Consider the following 15043-nt stretch of genomic DNA (forward strand, 5'->3'; position numbering starts at 1 on the left):
TTTTTTATTATCTCTTTTTTTGCGAAAAACTAGTAACGATAGTCAATTTCTATATTGGTTACCTACATAAGACCTGTCTGTCTGACTGCCAAGCTTGCCTGCCTGGTATGCAACAATACGGTTTGCATGACAAAACATGTCATAATACGATATAACACGTCGTTTTGTGACGTGATTAGACACGACGCTGCACGACATGTCGTAATGCGTACGACGTAACCCTACGTACTAAGTCACCTTTAAATGATTAGTAGAAACGTAAAAAACTGTAATTATGCGTTACAGATGGAGATGACAGATGTGCGTGAAGACCTGGCCGCCCTTCGCCGGGAGGTGGCCTCACTGAGCAAAGTGGTGGCCAAAGTCCAGGGGGAGTACGCCGCACTTCACGGTGCGATGGTCCGCCTGGAGCAGGCAGTTATCGAAGAGCGGACCACTCGCCAGACCGTGGTGGAGGATCTGCGACAGGAGGTCCGCCGGCGAGCGGCGCCATCCGGCCGTCCCCAGGGGTGAGACTGGGAGGCAGCAGGGGTGGCTGTGGGGGCTGAAAGAGTTCGGAGAGCTGTCATGGTGAAAAGTAAACTTAGAAGGTGTAAGAAATAAACCACCACTACGTCTTTGAAGGTCGAGTAGCTTGTTATTGTAATTTCCGCGCAACCAAAGAAACATGTCTTGAATTCGTACCATCTTCTGCAAGTTAGCCGTTTAGTCTCGATCGTATTGTTCCAGTTTTCGACAGACGTCCTGCATAAAGTTGGCCAGTTCGGGGCACCATATCCCGCACGTATTTACATGTCTTCATCAGCAATCGTGTCACAAAATCTAGTCGGTCGTATCAAATCGTTCAGAGTCGTATGAAATCAACTCTGAACGATTATATACAACCGAGTAGATTTGACTAATACCATTACTGACGAAGATGATATGGAGATGCATATCGAAATATCAAATGAGCCGACAATAAATGCGGAATTGCAATGCCTGATCAATGGATTTATAGACTTTTGTTCTTGTTTTCAGTAGAGCTAGAAAACAGGCAAATGACGTCACAGTACAGACGGAGCCCCAGCCATCGGCAGTCAGTGACGTCATAGTACAGACGGAGCCCCAGCCATCGGCAGTCAGTGACGTCACGGTACAGACGGAGCCCCAGCCACCGGCAGACAGTGATACCACAGTGCTGAGAGAGGCGCTAAGGACCGTGACGACGTTCGACGCTCCGTCAGCCCTTGGCGAGGATCAGCTGACGGCGCTCCTGCAGAGTCTTCCTCGCTTGGAGGAGCTGACCGTCAGGGTGCCGTCCTTCGGAACGGGGCGGTGGCTGCGGCTGCTGCCGACGTCACTGAGGACGCTATACGTTGCCGGTGAGAAATAGTTGAGGAAACGCGTACTATTACTTCTGAATGGTGGTACTTACATAGCACATAAAGTAACAGTTTCAGTGATAAACGTTCAGCGGACATATGTGTGCCATGCTACCTACCTGCTACACAAACATTAGCCACTGTATTGTACATACCTACTCTATACTCTTGCAAACGAATATGACCTGTATGAACTGTATGTACTGAACTGTATTAATCAGGGGGATGTCGTCCCGGTTCTTCCCATGTATTATTCGCCAATCAGCTTACCACTACCGGTGACGTCACTGGTGGACCGCCAATCGGGGCCGACCGGCCGGGCCCGTAGAAGGCCAAACGCAGACGTTTTCAGAAAAGCGTAAGCCGTATAGATACAGTCGTGGATGGAGTTTTGCTGTGATTCGGCTCTCCAAGAGTGCGTCAGGGTACTCCAGGACCCGGACAAAGGTCATAGTGAACCGGTATCTGATAAAATCCGCTCACCACTTAGCAGCCGACTTCGACCCTTCACCCTCGTAAAACACAAAAGCTTGCCGGTCATCAATCCTCCTGCATCTCTGCATCTGCTTACTACCTCTATCGACCAGTTACTACAGCCGTTTTGGAGCGGCTCACGGCCGATAACACACCGGGCGTGCGCTAGCCGCCGGTGCTAAGCGCTAACCATTGAGTGCGCGTGGCCGACTGCCGCCCCGATGGCGCTGGCCCCCGACACCGGCGCGGCGCTGCTGACCCATGGAGAGGGGCTGCTTATAATGAGTCGAGCCGGAATTGGGATTAAAACCGGTATGGGATGGAGATAGAAGCTCAGCGAGACTAAGGGATTGTGTGGTGCCCTCGGTAGGCCCCTCAAAATCATCCGTGTAGGGCCCTTAGGGCCGCCGGTTATCAAGCCTTTGGAGGCACTGATGTGGGCCCTCACAGGTACCGGTGTGAGGCTCTCAGAGGCATTGGTGCGGGGTTCCCAGAGGCGCCGATGAGGGTCCTCACAGCTGCCGTTGTGGGCCCTCAGAGACACTGCAGTGTGGTAAACGACCCCACACTGTGGGGTCGTTACAGTCGGGTGTGGGACCCTTAGAGCTGCTGGCTCGAACCCTTCACAGGCCGACAGGGGCTCTCAGAGACCGACAAGGGGCTCTCAAGAGGTCTGCGATGCCTTCGGGAGCCCTGTGGAGTCCTTAGAGCCCAGCAAGGTGCACTCAGACGCCAGTGGGGCCCTCAGAGTCGTCGGTGTGGGGCCCTCAAAAGTCACCGGTGAGTGGCCGTCCGATGCGCAGGTCCCGTCTGAGGCCGTCAGAGGCTCCAGCGTTGAGCCCTCAGAGCCGCCGATATATGGCACTGCGTATAGATAGCACTGCTTTAGGGACATCATTCAGGGGTGCCGGTTGCACTCAGAGGTGACAGTGTGGGGCCCTCAGCTAGGCACCGGTGTGGGGCCTTCACAGCCACCGGTGAGGGCCCTCGCAGGCGCCGTTGTGGGGGCCTTCAACCATGGGTCATCGCAGGCGTGTGTGGAACCCTTAGAGCTGCTGGTCCCTGATAGGCCGGTAAGGGCCCTCAGAGGCCGGCAAGTAGCCCTCAGAGGTCGCCAATAGGCCCTGAGAAGCCGGCAAGGGGCCCTCAAAGGCCGACAAGGGACACTAAAAAGCCGGTGTGGGGATCTTATGGAGAGAAAAGTGGCTCTTCGGAGCACATAAGATGTTCTTCCTAGCCTTGTGGGGCCCTTCTGAGTCGAAAGATGCCAGCGTGGACCCTCAGCCGCCAATTGGCGTCGCGAGGCCCCTCGGGCCCGAGGCCCCCTAATCCGATAGGGACACGTGCCCCCTGCCCCCCCCCCGGGTGCAGATAGAGAATGCAATCGGCGGTGCGGGACACAACAATTGCAAATTGCAATCGTTCCTTCTCCCGTCGCGAGGTCGCCCATCCGACCCATATCCCATGATTGGGTCCATGATTATCCCTGGGGCTCGGGTCGGCAATGTACCGGCAAGGAAATCAGCTTTAGGTGAGTAAAAAAGTTATTAAGAGTCATTAGTTGTCGTTACGTTCAGTAATAATAACTATACGGTGCCAAATGTACCCGACGTACAGCTTGGAGCCGGGCGCCGCCCGGTCTCCACCAGTGACGTCACGCTAATGCTTAGCGACCGGTCCATTGGAAATCGCGGGATGATTCTACCTCTCTTATACGGCCTTGGTATTAATAAACTGACGCATGTAATTGTATAAGCATAGCGCATGCATTGTGCACAGTGTTCAATTACTGTCCAACAGTGCCGATCGACCCTGGCGTTGTCAGTGTCGTCTGTGTCAGGGTTTGACACCACAGTGTCAGCCGCCTCCCGACCCGGCAGCAGCTCCGTCCGACTGCTGTCAGCTGACACAGCTCTGTCCGACAGGGCCGGAGGTGACGGAGCCGAGGTGGCCGGGACGGTACGGGAGTGGTCTGTCGGTATCTCTTCAGGGGGTGGCTGCCGACACCATCAGTCACCTGGCCACGGAGCTGGGGTCACGGATTACCCTACTAGTCACGGATGGTGAGCAGCGATTGAAGTTACTCATATATGAATGGCTAGGAAGGGATAAACAACAGTAGCTGTTCCGGCGCTCAGCATTCGCTGGCTGTGACGTCACGGCCACCCCGGCGGGCCGTCGCCCGGCTGACCTCCAGTGACCTTGAGACGCGCCGCCGGTCGCGTCAGCTGATTGTCGGTGGTGCGTGGCGACCCCAAACGCTGTCGGACTGGTCAGGTGCAGGTGGCGCTGCCGGGCGCTCCTGAACGGGGCAGGGGCCAGGGGCGACACAGGGACACGAAGAACAGGAAAACTGGCCGGCGGCAACGCTCCTTGCTTGTTATTTTTGCTCTAAGGAACTGCTTTTTTTTCTAGCATATGTTCATAAATAACGTGGAGAAGCAGTTTATCCCTGAAAATCTGAAGCCTAAATCAAACCAAGAATAACTGGATACAACACATATTACATGTATTGCAGGTAATGCTGCCTCATCCTAAGGTAAGACGGAAGCCATAAGCCATGGCAAGCTGTAGGATGACGAGTCGTGTGCAGTGTGGTGAATGGTGATGGTCAATGATTTGGGCCTCTATTGGACGTAATATTTACGCTACAAATTTTATAACGATACAAAATTGTTATAATTAGCTACACATAAGTGCTGAACAAAATACTTACGTGAAAAGGTTTCAAAAACTGTCATATTGATCAATTGGCATCATGAAAATATGCCTAGCTCGGAATATAATGCACTAATTAGTGGTGATTTTGTTTTATATGTCAAAGACCCATTATCATTGTATTTGTTGAATATTATGTTACGGAAAGTCGCCGTAACTTATGAAATTCACATCGTTTTGATAAAGTACATACATATTTACTCAGACACGGAATTATCACAGCATTGTAGCCACAAACAGTTTTCACTTTGTGTTTTCTACACCTGTAGGTAAGTGTACAATGTTTGACCTAGACAAATGCCTGACATTGGTTCAATCACCTTTCCAGCACAAGTTACTACTATTCCAAGTCAACTTCGTGGTGCCATCATCAGGGTGGAGCCAGACACTGTCATCCTTCCGGCCGGAGTCCGTGACAGCGAGCTGACGGAGCTGCGGATCTCACGGGAGACTGTGGAGCGGCTGTCAGTCACCGCCGCCGACCTCCCGCGACTGAGGGGGCAGCTGCCGGAGGGCCTCCAGCGCCTCAATGTCAGAGGTGAGCTACCACGGATCATACATGTAATGCCGGTATAATGGACAATGCATATGGATATACAAATGAACAGGGAGACAGACGGCAAATGGACGAACCGTTCGAATTCAGCCAACATCTTACAGCCTTGTTTGTGTTATATGGTATTGTTAGAGTGATGCAATGCATGCATTTGCATATAGTGTGAGCATCAAGTGCATGCATGAAATATTATTGTAGCAATTATGGTACTTTGAAATGGTTTCATTGCAACCACTGCGAACCATATATTTATGTAGTTTACCAACCTGATCCGTTACCCCGCGCCCTGGTGGGGTCTGTTTATAACGCGACCTGGTGGGGGGGGGGCTATTTTTTGCCCCCCCCTCGTATCTCCGAAACTACTGGACGGATCCGCAAAATTCAAACGGCGTTCGATAGCCCTGTCAAATTTGTCGAAGGAAACCAAATTTTATTGACCTCGGGGTCACCGATGACGTCACAGGTCAGGTCAAAGATAAAGTGTTTCACCGTTTACGGGGCTTCTAGGGAAAGCGCTATAACACCGAGTAAAACGCATTTTGTCGAAAATCAGCGATAAGACGTCAGTTGTCTAGTACATATGTTGCTATTAGAGGTCACTGGTCATACCAGGTCAGGTCACAGGTCAGGTCACCAAAGGTCACCAAGGGTCACCACATGAACCCAACTTTACTAAGGTTGTGCGATGCATGTTTTATGGCCAGTTTTTCATTTCCAACCCAATGGTGTTGGTTATAAGACCATCAGGTACGGTTTAGGTCACTTTCTGGTGGAGGTCAGGTCAAGGTCAGGTAAAAAAAGGTCAAATTTCAAAGTTGATATTTTTGCATAAAATGAGTATCGATTCGATGCAGCTCGTCACGGGGAGTCTAATGGTGGTCTTTGTTTTGCACTACGAGGTCTAGAATTGCTAAAAATTGAGTTTGAAAATTTGACGTCATCAATTTTGAACAGTTTTTTCGCTATAACTTCGCCAAAAAAAGAGATATCAATCTAAAATTTGGTATGTGTATGGAAGGTGGTAAGGACTATCACATATATTCCGGTTTTTGCGAAATTCAAAAAACTTTTTGGATTTTTTGACTACTATATCCCAAAAATCTATTTTTTTATTTTTGGGGGTCAAAATAAAAAATTCAAAAATCCGAGATGGCAGTTTTGTAGCCCTGTCAATTCTACAGCTTTTATGTCCTAAACATTTTTCTGTATTTGCAAAGCTATAGGCGTGACAGCTCTTCCCGCGAAACCCTTTTTTGGGTCGAAAACGGCAGAACATGACGTCACTCTGACGTCATTTCCGGCCAACCTATCATAGCTTTTGGAAAAATGTTTGGTCACAATGTGTAAAATTGATGTCCGGGAGGGTGCTGAAAGTTTGGTGACGATCGGCGCAGCGGTTCTGGAGATATATCGAAAAGTCTGGAGGGGGGGCAAAAAATAGCCCCCCCCCCCCCCACCAGGGCGCGGGTTACTATACCATGACTGGCTGCCCAGTGCCTAAGCCAATGTGCCTTGCAAAAATCGTAATACTTACATATGTTGCTCATATTTTCATATTTACGTATGTATGCTGTTGCCAAAAATATCGTTGTGCAGCCGCCCGGATGTGTTAGTGCTGGCTGTGTCAGTGTCTGACACTCTGGTGTCAGTGGTGCAGCGGGGAGCTGGCGGCAGCTCTGTCCGACTGCAGTCCGCTGACACAGCTCTGTCCGACAGGGCCGGAGGTGACGAAGCCGAGGTGGCCGGAACGGTGCCCGTCGGATGGTCTGTCAGTGTCGCTCCAGGTGGTGACTGCCGACACCATCAGTCACCTGGCTGACCTGGGACGGACGTTCGAACTACTGGAGATATACGGTGAGCAGCGGCAGCACGGACAGGCCGCTGATATAAGAGATCAGGGAATGGCGGACACCGAGTAACGGTGTGCCGTTGTCGCACCTCATTGAGACAGGTGTGATGCATACAGTGGCGGATCCAGGGGGGGGGGGGCAAAATCGGCATTTGCCCCCCCCCCAAACGGCATAATTTTTACATTACGCCTATGGACGATGCATGGAAAGAATCGATAAATTGTTATGGTTTGCCCCCCCCCCCCCCAACTCTGAGCTGGATCCGCCTCTGGATGCATAGCCAATGTGATTTATGAAATAATGAAGCTAATTGAGCTCCAACATGGTGTGAATCAGTGAGGGAAGGGAATCAGTGACATATTCGTTTAGACTTAGTTGAACGTACACATAATGATTGTAATGCAATGTTCAATGCAGTTCAATGCATTGGTTGAACTGATTGCATATCATATATTATATTACCATTGTTATATCATCGTCTGTGTCCATAAAACCATGCGAATTCATAGCTGTTTCGTTTTTTTCCGTATATTTACATATATTTCTGCCGACTGATCCTGTCTGTATGTGTGTCTGAGTGTTTTCCAGACTGTCATGATCTCACGGCCGGCAGCCTGGAGCCCCTCACCAGGTGCCCTGAGCTGGAGCGTCTCACCCTGTCCGGCGGCGTCCCTGACACCGTGAGCCTGGAGCCCCTCACCAGGTGCCCTGAGCTGGAGTATCTCACCCTGTCCGGCGGCGTCCCTGACGCCGTGCTGGACAGTCTCAGCGGCTGCCCCGGGCTGTGGAGACTTAAACTGGGGGACCGCCAGCGGCCGGCAGAGACGGCCTTCACAGCAGCAGCGGTCACCAGGTCAGTCAGCAGACACTGGCGAGGGCTGTCCTGTCAGACACTGACACTGACACACCGACACTGACACTGACACTGACACACTGACACTGACACACTGACACTGACACACTGACACTGACACACTGACATACTGACACTGACACACTGATACTGACACTGACACACTGACACTGACACACTGACACCGACGCACTGACACTGACGCTGACACACTGACACTGACGCATTGTCACTGACACCAACACACTGACACTGACACACTGACACTAGCACATTGACACTGACGCATTGTCACTGACACCAACACACAGACACTGAAATACTGACACTGACACTGACTCGTACGTCCGGCCGGCTGGTGCCGCTGTGTTTGTGTGTGACGGCTCTGCTGCTCTGCTCTGTTACAGACTGGTGAAGTCGTGTCGGGAGCTGTGTGTTCTGTACCTTCACTGCACGGCAGACACCACCCGGGCCGTGCTGACCGCCCTGAAGAAGGCGGACCTGGGCCGGGACAGTGATGGCCGGCCCCGTACCATCTATCTCCGTGTCCCCGGTAGGTGAGAGGGCGCCGCGCGCCGCGCCTCTGACCAGTCAGTCCCTCACAACAGACGCTGCACGGCGCCACCGGCCTCTCAGACACACACACTCGACCACCGCCGGAGGCCACGTCACGGACGGTGACGTGACGCGTCACGGCCACCACGGCCGATGGTGACGTCACGTCAGCCGTCTGTCCTGTGTGTGACGTCACTGTCCGGCGGTGTGTGGACATGGCTGTACCGCTGTCTGTGTGTCTGTGTGTGTGTGACGTGTCCACCTCAGACGTGTCTCTGCTCTGTCCACAGGGGAGCTGTTCCGTCAGCTGAAGAGCCAGGAAGGCGGTGGGGTTAGAGTGTGGGAGTGGAATGATTGATGCGCTGCACTACCGACCGTGCAGTGATGAGCTGACTGCAGAGAGGCCGAGCCAGTCGGCCGGGGCCGCCAGCTGACTGCTGCCGTGTGTGCTGCACCAGCCGGCACTGAGAGCGGCGCCGGTCAGCCGGCACACGGCCCCGGTGTCCGCTCTAGTGTAGTCATGTAGTTGTAGTACTAGTAGTAGTGTAGATGTAGTAGTAGTACACGGATGTGATGTAGTGGGTAATTACCGGGCGGCCATTGTGGGTAATTGGACGGGAGGTGTGATGTAGTGGGTAATTGCCGGGTTAGTATTGTTATCCATGGATAATTGGACAGTGAAAAGTGATGTACTGGAGAGGCTACCAATCGTGGCATTACGCTATTCTGTATGTAGAACACACGTCTCTGACCGTCCGACTCGGTTCACCGCGCCTGGTCCCGGCGGCACGGCCGGCCTCGGTCACGTGACCGTCCCCCGGTGGAGTCGGACGGCTCGGTCACGTGACCGCTCCCCCCGGGTCTGGCTGCACCTCGGCTCGGCGGTGCTGAGCGCCGTGCTGAGCGTGTTGTGACACGTCCCACACGGACAGCTCTACTCGACTACTGGCTAGCTGCCGTCCGAGCTGGCAGTATCCACGCGGTGCCAGTTCAGACGGCGGCCGGCCGCGCCGCGCCCGCCCGCTCCGGTCCCGGCCGGCGGCCGTCACCCGGCCCGGGGCGGCGACCGGTCCGTCAGCTGACCATTGGTCCGTCAGCTGATTGGTCCGTCAGCTGATTGGTCCGTCAGCTGATTGGTCCGTCAGCTGATTGGTCCGTCAGCTGACCATTGGTCAGTCAGCTGAAAGGTCCGTCAGCTGATTGGTCAGTCAGCTGACTGGTCCGTCAGCTGATTGGTCCGTCAGCTGGTTGGTCCGTCAGCTGAGTGGTCAGTCAGCTGATCATTGGTCAGTCAGTTCATTCATTCAGTCAGTCAGATTGGTCAAACACATGTCTACTATATACACGAGAGGAGACGCTTCAGCTGTACCATCTGTAGCTTAGGGCAATTAGTTACCGGGCGAGTATTGTGGGTAATTGGATGAAGTGATGCGATGTAGTGGGTAATTACCGGTCGGGTATGGTGGATAATGTAACCCTGGGTATGATATAGCCGGCTGTTCAACGGTCGGACATAGTCAGCTGGATGCTACTGAATTGTGTAGAGCTCTGACGGCACCGGTCATAACGAGTGTCCTCGCGTCTGTCCGACTCGGTTCACGGAAGCACGCCGTCACGGCCCGGGTGTGCGCCGCCATGTTTTGTGTCCTCTGCTTCGTACAGGGGGGTAATTGGGACTACCGACCGATTGGGAGTCGGAGTCGGAGTCCGTGTCGATCAAGCTGCCTTGACTCCGACTCCGGACCGGTTTTTTTGATTTTAGTCATCACTTGGCCATGCTACTGATAATCGGCTGCGCTTTGACTAATACATTTTACACATGTCCAGTCTTTGTCCTGGAAAATAGTTACCTTCGGAGCTTACCTCATCATCTGCGCTAATGTCCTGATGACCTGAGTACAGTTTGGCTCCACCAGAGGGGGGGGGGGTGTTTCTGCGCCGCTGTGCCGCCGCTGCTGTGACCTGCCGAGCTGCGGTCCCGGCTCCAGAGCACACCGTCGGCCGTCGAGGCCTGGTCCTTCTGTTCCGTGCACATCATCAACAGGTGTCGTATATATCTATAATACGGGCCCAGCGTGGCAGTTCACCGTTAACCGGCGGCCACACACTGACTGGCTGGATCGCCACTCGCCGTATTTCACCGCCTTCCCCGGTGCCGGGCGGACGATAACCTGTATACGACACACTGTATACACCCGCCGTCATTTGGGATCAGGTCTGAGAGCCGCCTCTGGTAAATCAGCTGCCGTCTCGAGCCATTTGGCTGGATCTAGGATCCCCTCGGATCCAAGATCAGGATAACTACGTGGGATCAGATCACACATATACCTTTTCTGAGATTCCTGCACAATGTATGTGTTTTGGCCACTCTGACTGGTGTCATGTAAGTAGTTCCCTGTTGCAGTTCTGTGTGTGTTGTATGGCCTGCACCCGTCCCCTCACAACTGCAGTGTTCGGTGCTGGTGTGTGACCCACAGCTGACACCGGGCCTCCCACCGCCGGCGGATGAGCCGGCCGGCCCGTGCCCGGCCCTCCATTCCAGCCGCCACGGCCGGCCAGCGGCACTTGTCCAACACCGGCTGGACACACTACCGACTCGGAGACACACACGGCTCGGGAGACACCCGTGGCGTGTTCTGGGGCCATACACGGACACTGCAGTGGCGACTGGGCAGAGGTGCGGACCGGACGTACCGCCCGCCCCTCCGACTGGTCAGAGGTGCGGACCGGACGTACGGCCCGCCCCTCCGACTGGTCAGAGGTGCGGACCGGACGTACCGCCCGCCCCTCCGACTGGTCAGAGGTGCGGACCGGACGTACCGCCCGCCCCTCCGACTGGGCAGAGGTGCGGACCGGACGTACCGCCCGCCCCTCCGACTGGGCAGGGGTGCGGACCGGACGTACGGCCCGCCCCTCCGACTGGTCAGAGGTGCGGACCGGCTCGGACGCCCGGCCCGCCCCTCGGCGCGGCTGCCCGGCTCGCTGCTCGCTGCACGGTCCGGTCGGTCCGAGACTCTGTCGGAGCTCTACTGGTGACCGTCCGGCGCGCCGCCGCCGCCGCCACCGCCGCCGCCGGCCAGGTCACGGCCCAGGTGGGGCGCGGCGGGGCGGTGCGGCACCAGCCGCGTGTCCACGGGCCGCCACTGGGTAGCTCGGGGGGCGGCGCGCCGCGGCACCTCAGCGCCGGCCCCGTGGGTCACTGAGCGGCGCCGACGGCCGCCACAAGAGCTGCCGGCTGTCTGTCGGCCGGCGGTAGCAGAGGGCAGCGGGAACAACCGTCGGCCCGGCGGGTCACCGACGGTCCCATCACCCACCGGGGACTGGTGGTGGGAGCCGCCCACCGGTCCCATCACCCACCGGGGACTGGTGGTGGGAGTCGCCCACCGGTCCCATCACCCACCGGGGACTCGTGGTGGGAGTCGCCCACCGGTCCCATCACCCACCGGGGACTCGTGGTGGGAGTCGCCCACCGGTCCCATCACCCACCGGGGACTGGTGGTGGGAGTCGCCCACCGGTCCCATCACCCACCGGGGACTGGTGGTGGGAGTCGCCCACCGGTCCCATCACCCACCGGGGACTGGTGGTGGGAGTCGCCCACCGGTCCCATCACCCACCGGGGACTGGTGGTGGGAGTCGCCCACCGGTCCCATCACCCACCGGGGACTGGTGGTGGGAGTCGCCCACCGGTCCCATCACCCACCGGGGACTGGTGGTGGGAGTCGCCCACCGGCCTCTGAGGGCCGGACCGGTGGGACTGTCTCTGCCGACTGTCCCCACCCCATCAGTGGGACCGGTGCGACTGTCTCTGCCGACTGTCCCTACCCCATGAGTGGGACCGGTGGGACTGTCTCTGCCGACTGTCCCCACCCCATCAGTGGGACCGGTGGGACTGTCTCTGCCGACTGTCCCTACCCCATGAGTGGGACCGGTGGGACTGTCTCTGCCGACTGTCCCTACCCCATGAGTGGGACCAGTGGGACTGTCTCTGCCGACTGTCCCTACCCCATGAGTGGGACCGGTGGGACTGTCTCTGCCGACTGTCCTACCCCATGAGTGGGACCGGTGGGACTGTCTCTGCCGACTGTCCCTACCTACCCCATGAGTGGGACCGGTGGGACTGTCTCTGCCGACTGTCCCTACCCCATGAGTGGGACCGGTGGGACTGTCTCTGACGACTGTCCCTACCCCATGAGTGGGACCGGTGGGACTGTCTCTGCCGACTGTCCCTACCCCATGAGTGGGACCGGTGGGACTGTCTCTGCCGACTGTCCTACCCCATGAGTGGGACCGGTGGGACTGTCTCTGCCGACTGTCCCTACCTACCCCATGAGTGGGACCGGTGGGACTGTCTCTGCCGACTGTCCCTACCCCATGAGTGGGACCGGTGGAACTGTCTCTGCCGACTGTCCCTACCCCATGAGTGGGACCGGTGGGACTGTCTCTGCCGACTGTCCCTACCCCATGAGTGGGACCGGTGGGACTGTCTCTGCTGACTGTCCCTACCCCATGAGTGGGACCGGTGGGACTGTCTCTGCCGACTGTCCCTACCCCATGAGTGGGACCGGTGGGACTGTCTCTGCCGACTGTCCGTACCCCATGAGTGGGACCGGTGGGACTGTCTCTGACGACTGTCCCTACCCCATGAGTGGGACCGGTGGGACTGTCTCTGCCGACTGTCCCTTCCCCATGAGTGGGACCGGTGGGACTGTCTCTGCCGACTGTCCCTACCCCATGAGTGGGACCGGTGGGACTGTCTCTGCCGACTGTCCCTACCCCATGAGTGGGACCGGTGGGACTGTCTCTGCCGACTGTCCTACCCCATGAGTGGGACCGGTGGGACTGTCTCTGCCGACTGTCCCTACCTACCCCATGAGTGGGACCGGTGGGACTGTCTCTGCCGACTGTCCCTACCCCATGAGTGGGACCGGTGGAACTGTCTCTGCCGACTGTCCCTACCCCATGAGTGGGACCGGTGGGACTGTCTCTGCCGACTGTCCCTACCCCATGAGTGGGACCGGTGGGACTGTCTCTGCTGACTGTCCCTACCCCATGAGTGGGACCGGTGGGACTGTCTCTGCCGACTGTCCCTACCCCATGAGTGGGACCGGTGGGACTGTCTCTGCCGACTGTCCGTACCCCATGAGTGGGACCGGTGGGACTGTCTCTGACGACTGTCCCTACCCCATGAGTGGGACCGGTGGGACTGTCTCTGCCGACTGTCCCTTCCCCATGAGTGGGACCGGTGGGACTGTCTCTGCCGACTGTCCCTACCCCATGAGTGGGACCGGTGGGACTGTCTCTGCCGACTGTCCCTACCCCATGAGTGGGACCGGTGGGACTGTCTCTGCCGACTGTCCCTACCCCATGAGTGGGACCGGTGGGACTGTCTCTGCCGACTGTCCCTACCCCATGAGTGGGACCGGTGGGACTGTCTCTGCCGACTGTCCCTACCCCATGAGTGGGACCGGTGGGACTGTCTCTGCCCACTGTCCCAACCCCATGAGTGGGACCGGTGGGACTGTCTCTGCCGACTGTCCCTACCCCATGAGTGGGACCGGTGGGACTGTCTCTGCCGACTGTCCCTACCCCATGAGTGGGACCGGTGGGACTGTCTCTGCCGACTGTCCCTACCCCATGAGTGGGACCGGTGGGACTGTCTCTGCCGACTGTCCCTACCCCATGAGTGGGACCGGTGGGACTGTCTCTGACGACTGTCCCTACCCCATGAGTGGGACCGGTGGGACTGTCTCTGCCGACTGTCCCTTCCCCATGAGTGGGACCGGTGGGACTGTCTCTGCCCACTGTCCCAACCCCATGAGTGGGACCGGTGGGACTGTCTCTGCCGACTGTCCCTACCCCATGAGTGGGACCGGTGGGACCGTCTCTGCCGACTGTCCCTACCCTATATGTGAGTGTCCGTTTCTGCGGCGGCCGCTGAGCCCCCAACCCTGTCCTTCTCCTCTCCCCAGTCCGCTGTGCAGGGTCGCTCGAGGTCACATGGTCAACTGGACTGTCTTCTCCAATGCACCTTGTATTCGTCGATCGACCTTACACACCACCGTGCAGTCACATGCAGTCCACCGCCCGCCCCCCTGATCATCCACCGGTGCCGTCCCAGTGGTCGGTCGGGGCTCGACCGGTGGTCGGTCGGCAGACAGACCGACCGGTCACCGCCAGGTCACGGCCGGCCCACTGACAAGCACGCCGTGCCGCCGCCGGGGCCGTGGCCGTGCTCCGGCCGTGCCCTGACCGGGCTCACCGGCTCTGACTAGTGGTGTCAATCGGAACTTGAATCTTCGGAATTCCGATTTTGTCCAATGTCCAATTCGGAATTCGGTTGGACAATGGCAGCAGGCTTTGGACAACTTTGGACAATCGCTTGCTACACCTCAACATTTTTAAAAAGTAATCGTGTTTAACATTGATTGGCTATTAGAAAGCTCAGCTTTCAATATGATCAGCACTTTTGAGCTGGTACCGGTACATGAAAAGCAAATTAAATACCTAACAGTATTGAGTGTAAACTATTGCGTAGGCGTCGGACATCTTTGGACAAATGGCTGGCTTGGACATTTTTGGACGGACAGTCGACGTAAGCATTGGACATTGGACGGACTTTGGACATACGTTTTCTGAAATTGACACCACTAGCTCTGACCCACCGGCCTCAGA

General features: G+C 56.6%; 1 protein-coding gene across 1 annotated transcript; it reads left to right on the forward strand.

Moving 5' to 3' along the window:
* Window positions 1-567: 567 nt before the first annotated feature.
* Window positions 568-10192, forward strand: LOC122373535. The gene is made up of 8 exons (XM_043351677.1): window positions 568-590; window positions 1021-1364; window positions 3764-3901; window positions 4885-5094; window positions 6829-6966; window positions 7551-7815; window positions 8223-8368; window positions 8661-10192. Exons 1-8 carry the CDS (start codon window positions 568-570, stop codon window positions 8726-8728), a joined length of 1332 nt encoding a protein of 443 aa, XP_043207612.1. The 3' UTR covers window positions 8729-10192.
* Window positions 10193-15043: the final 4851 nt, after the last annotated feature.

Source organism: Amphibalanus amphitrite, unplaced genomic scaffold, assembly GCF_019059575.1.
Source record: "Amphibalanus amphitrite isolate SeventyFive unplaced genomic scaffold, NRLGWU_Aamphi_draft 001512F_arrow, whole genome shotgun sequence".
In the NCBI taxonomy this organism is placed as follows: Eukaryota; Metazoa; Arthropoda; class Thecostraca; order Balanomorpha; family Balanidae; genus Amphibalanus; species Amphibalanus amphitrite.

Coding starts and splice junctions, on each gene's coding strand:
- LOC122373535 (XM_043351677.1), top strand. CDS start 568: ATGGTGAAAAGTAAACTTAGAAG. Junction 5,095..6,828: donor CCAGCGCCTCAATGTCAGAG/GTGAGCTACCAC, acceptor TCTGTCCGACAG/GGCCGGAGGTGACGAAGCCG. Junction 8,369..8,660: donor CATCTATCTCCGTGTCCCCG/GTAGGTGAGAGG, acceptor CTCTGTCCACAG/GGGAGCTGTTCCGTCAGCTG.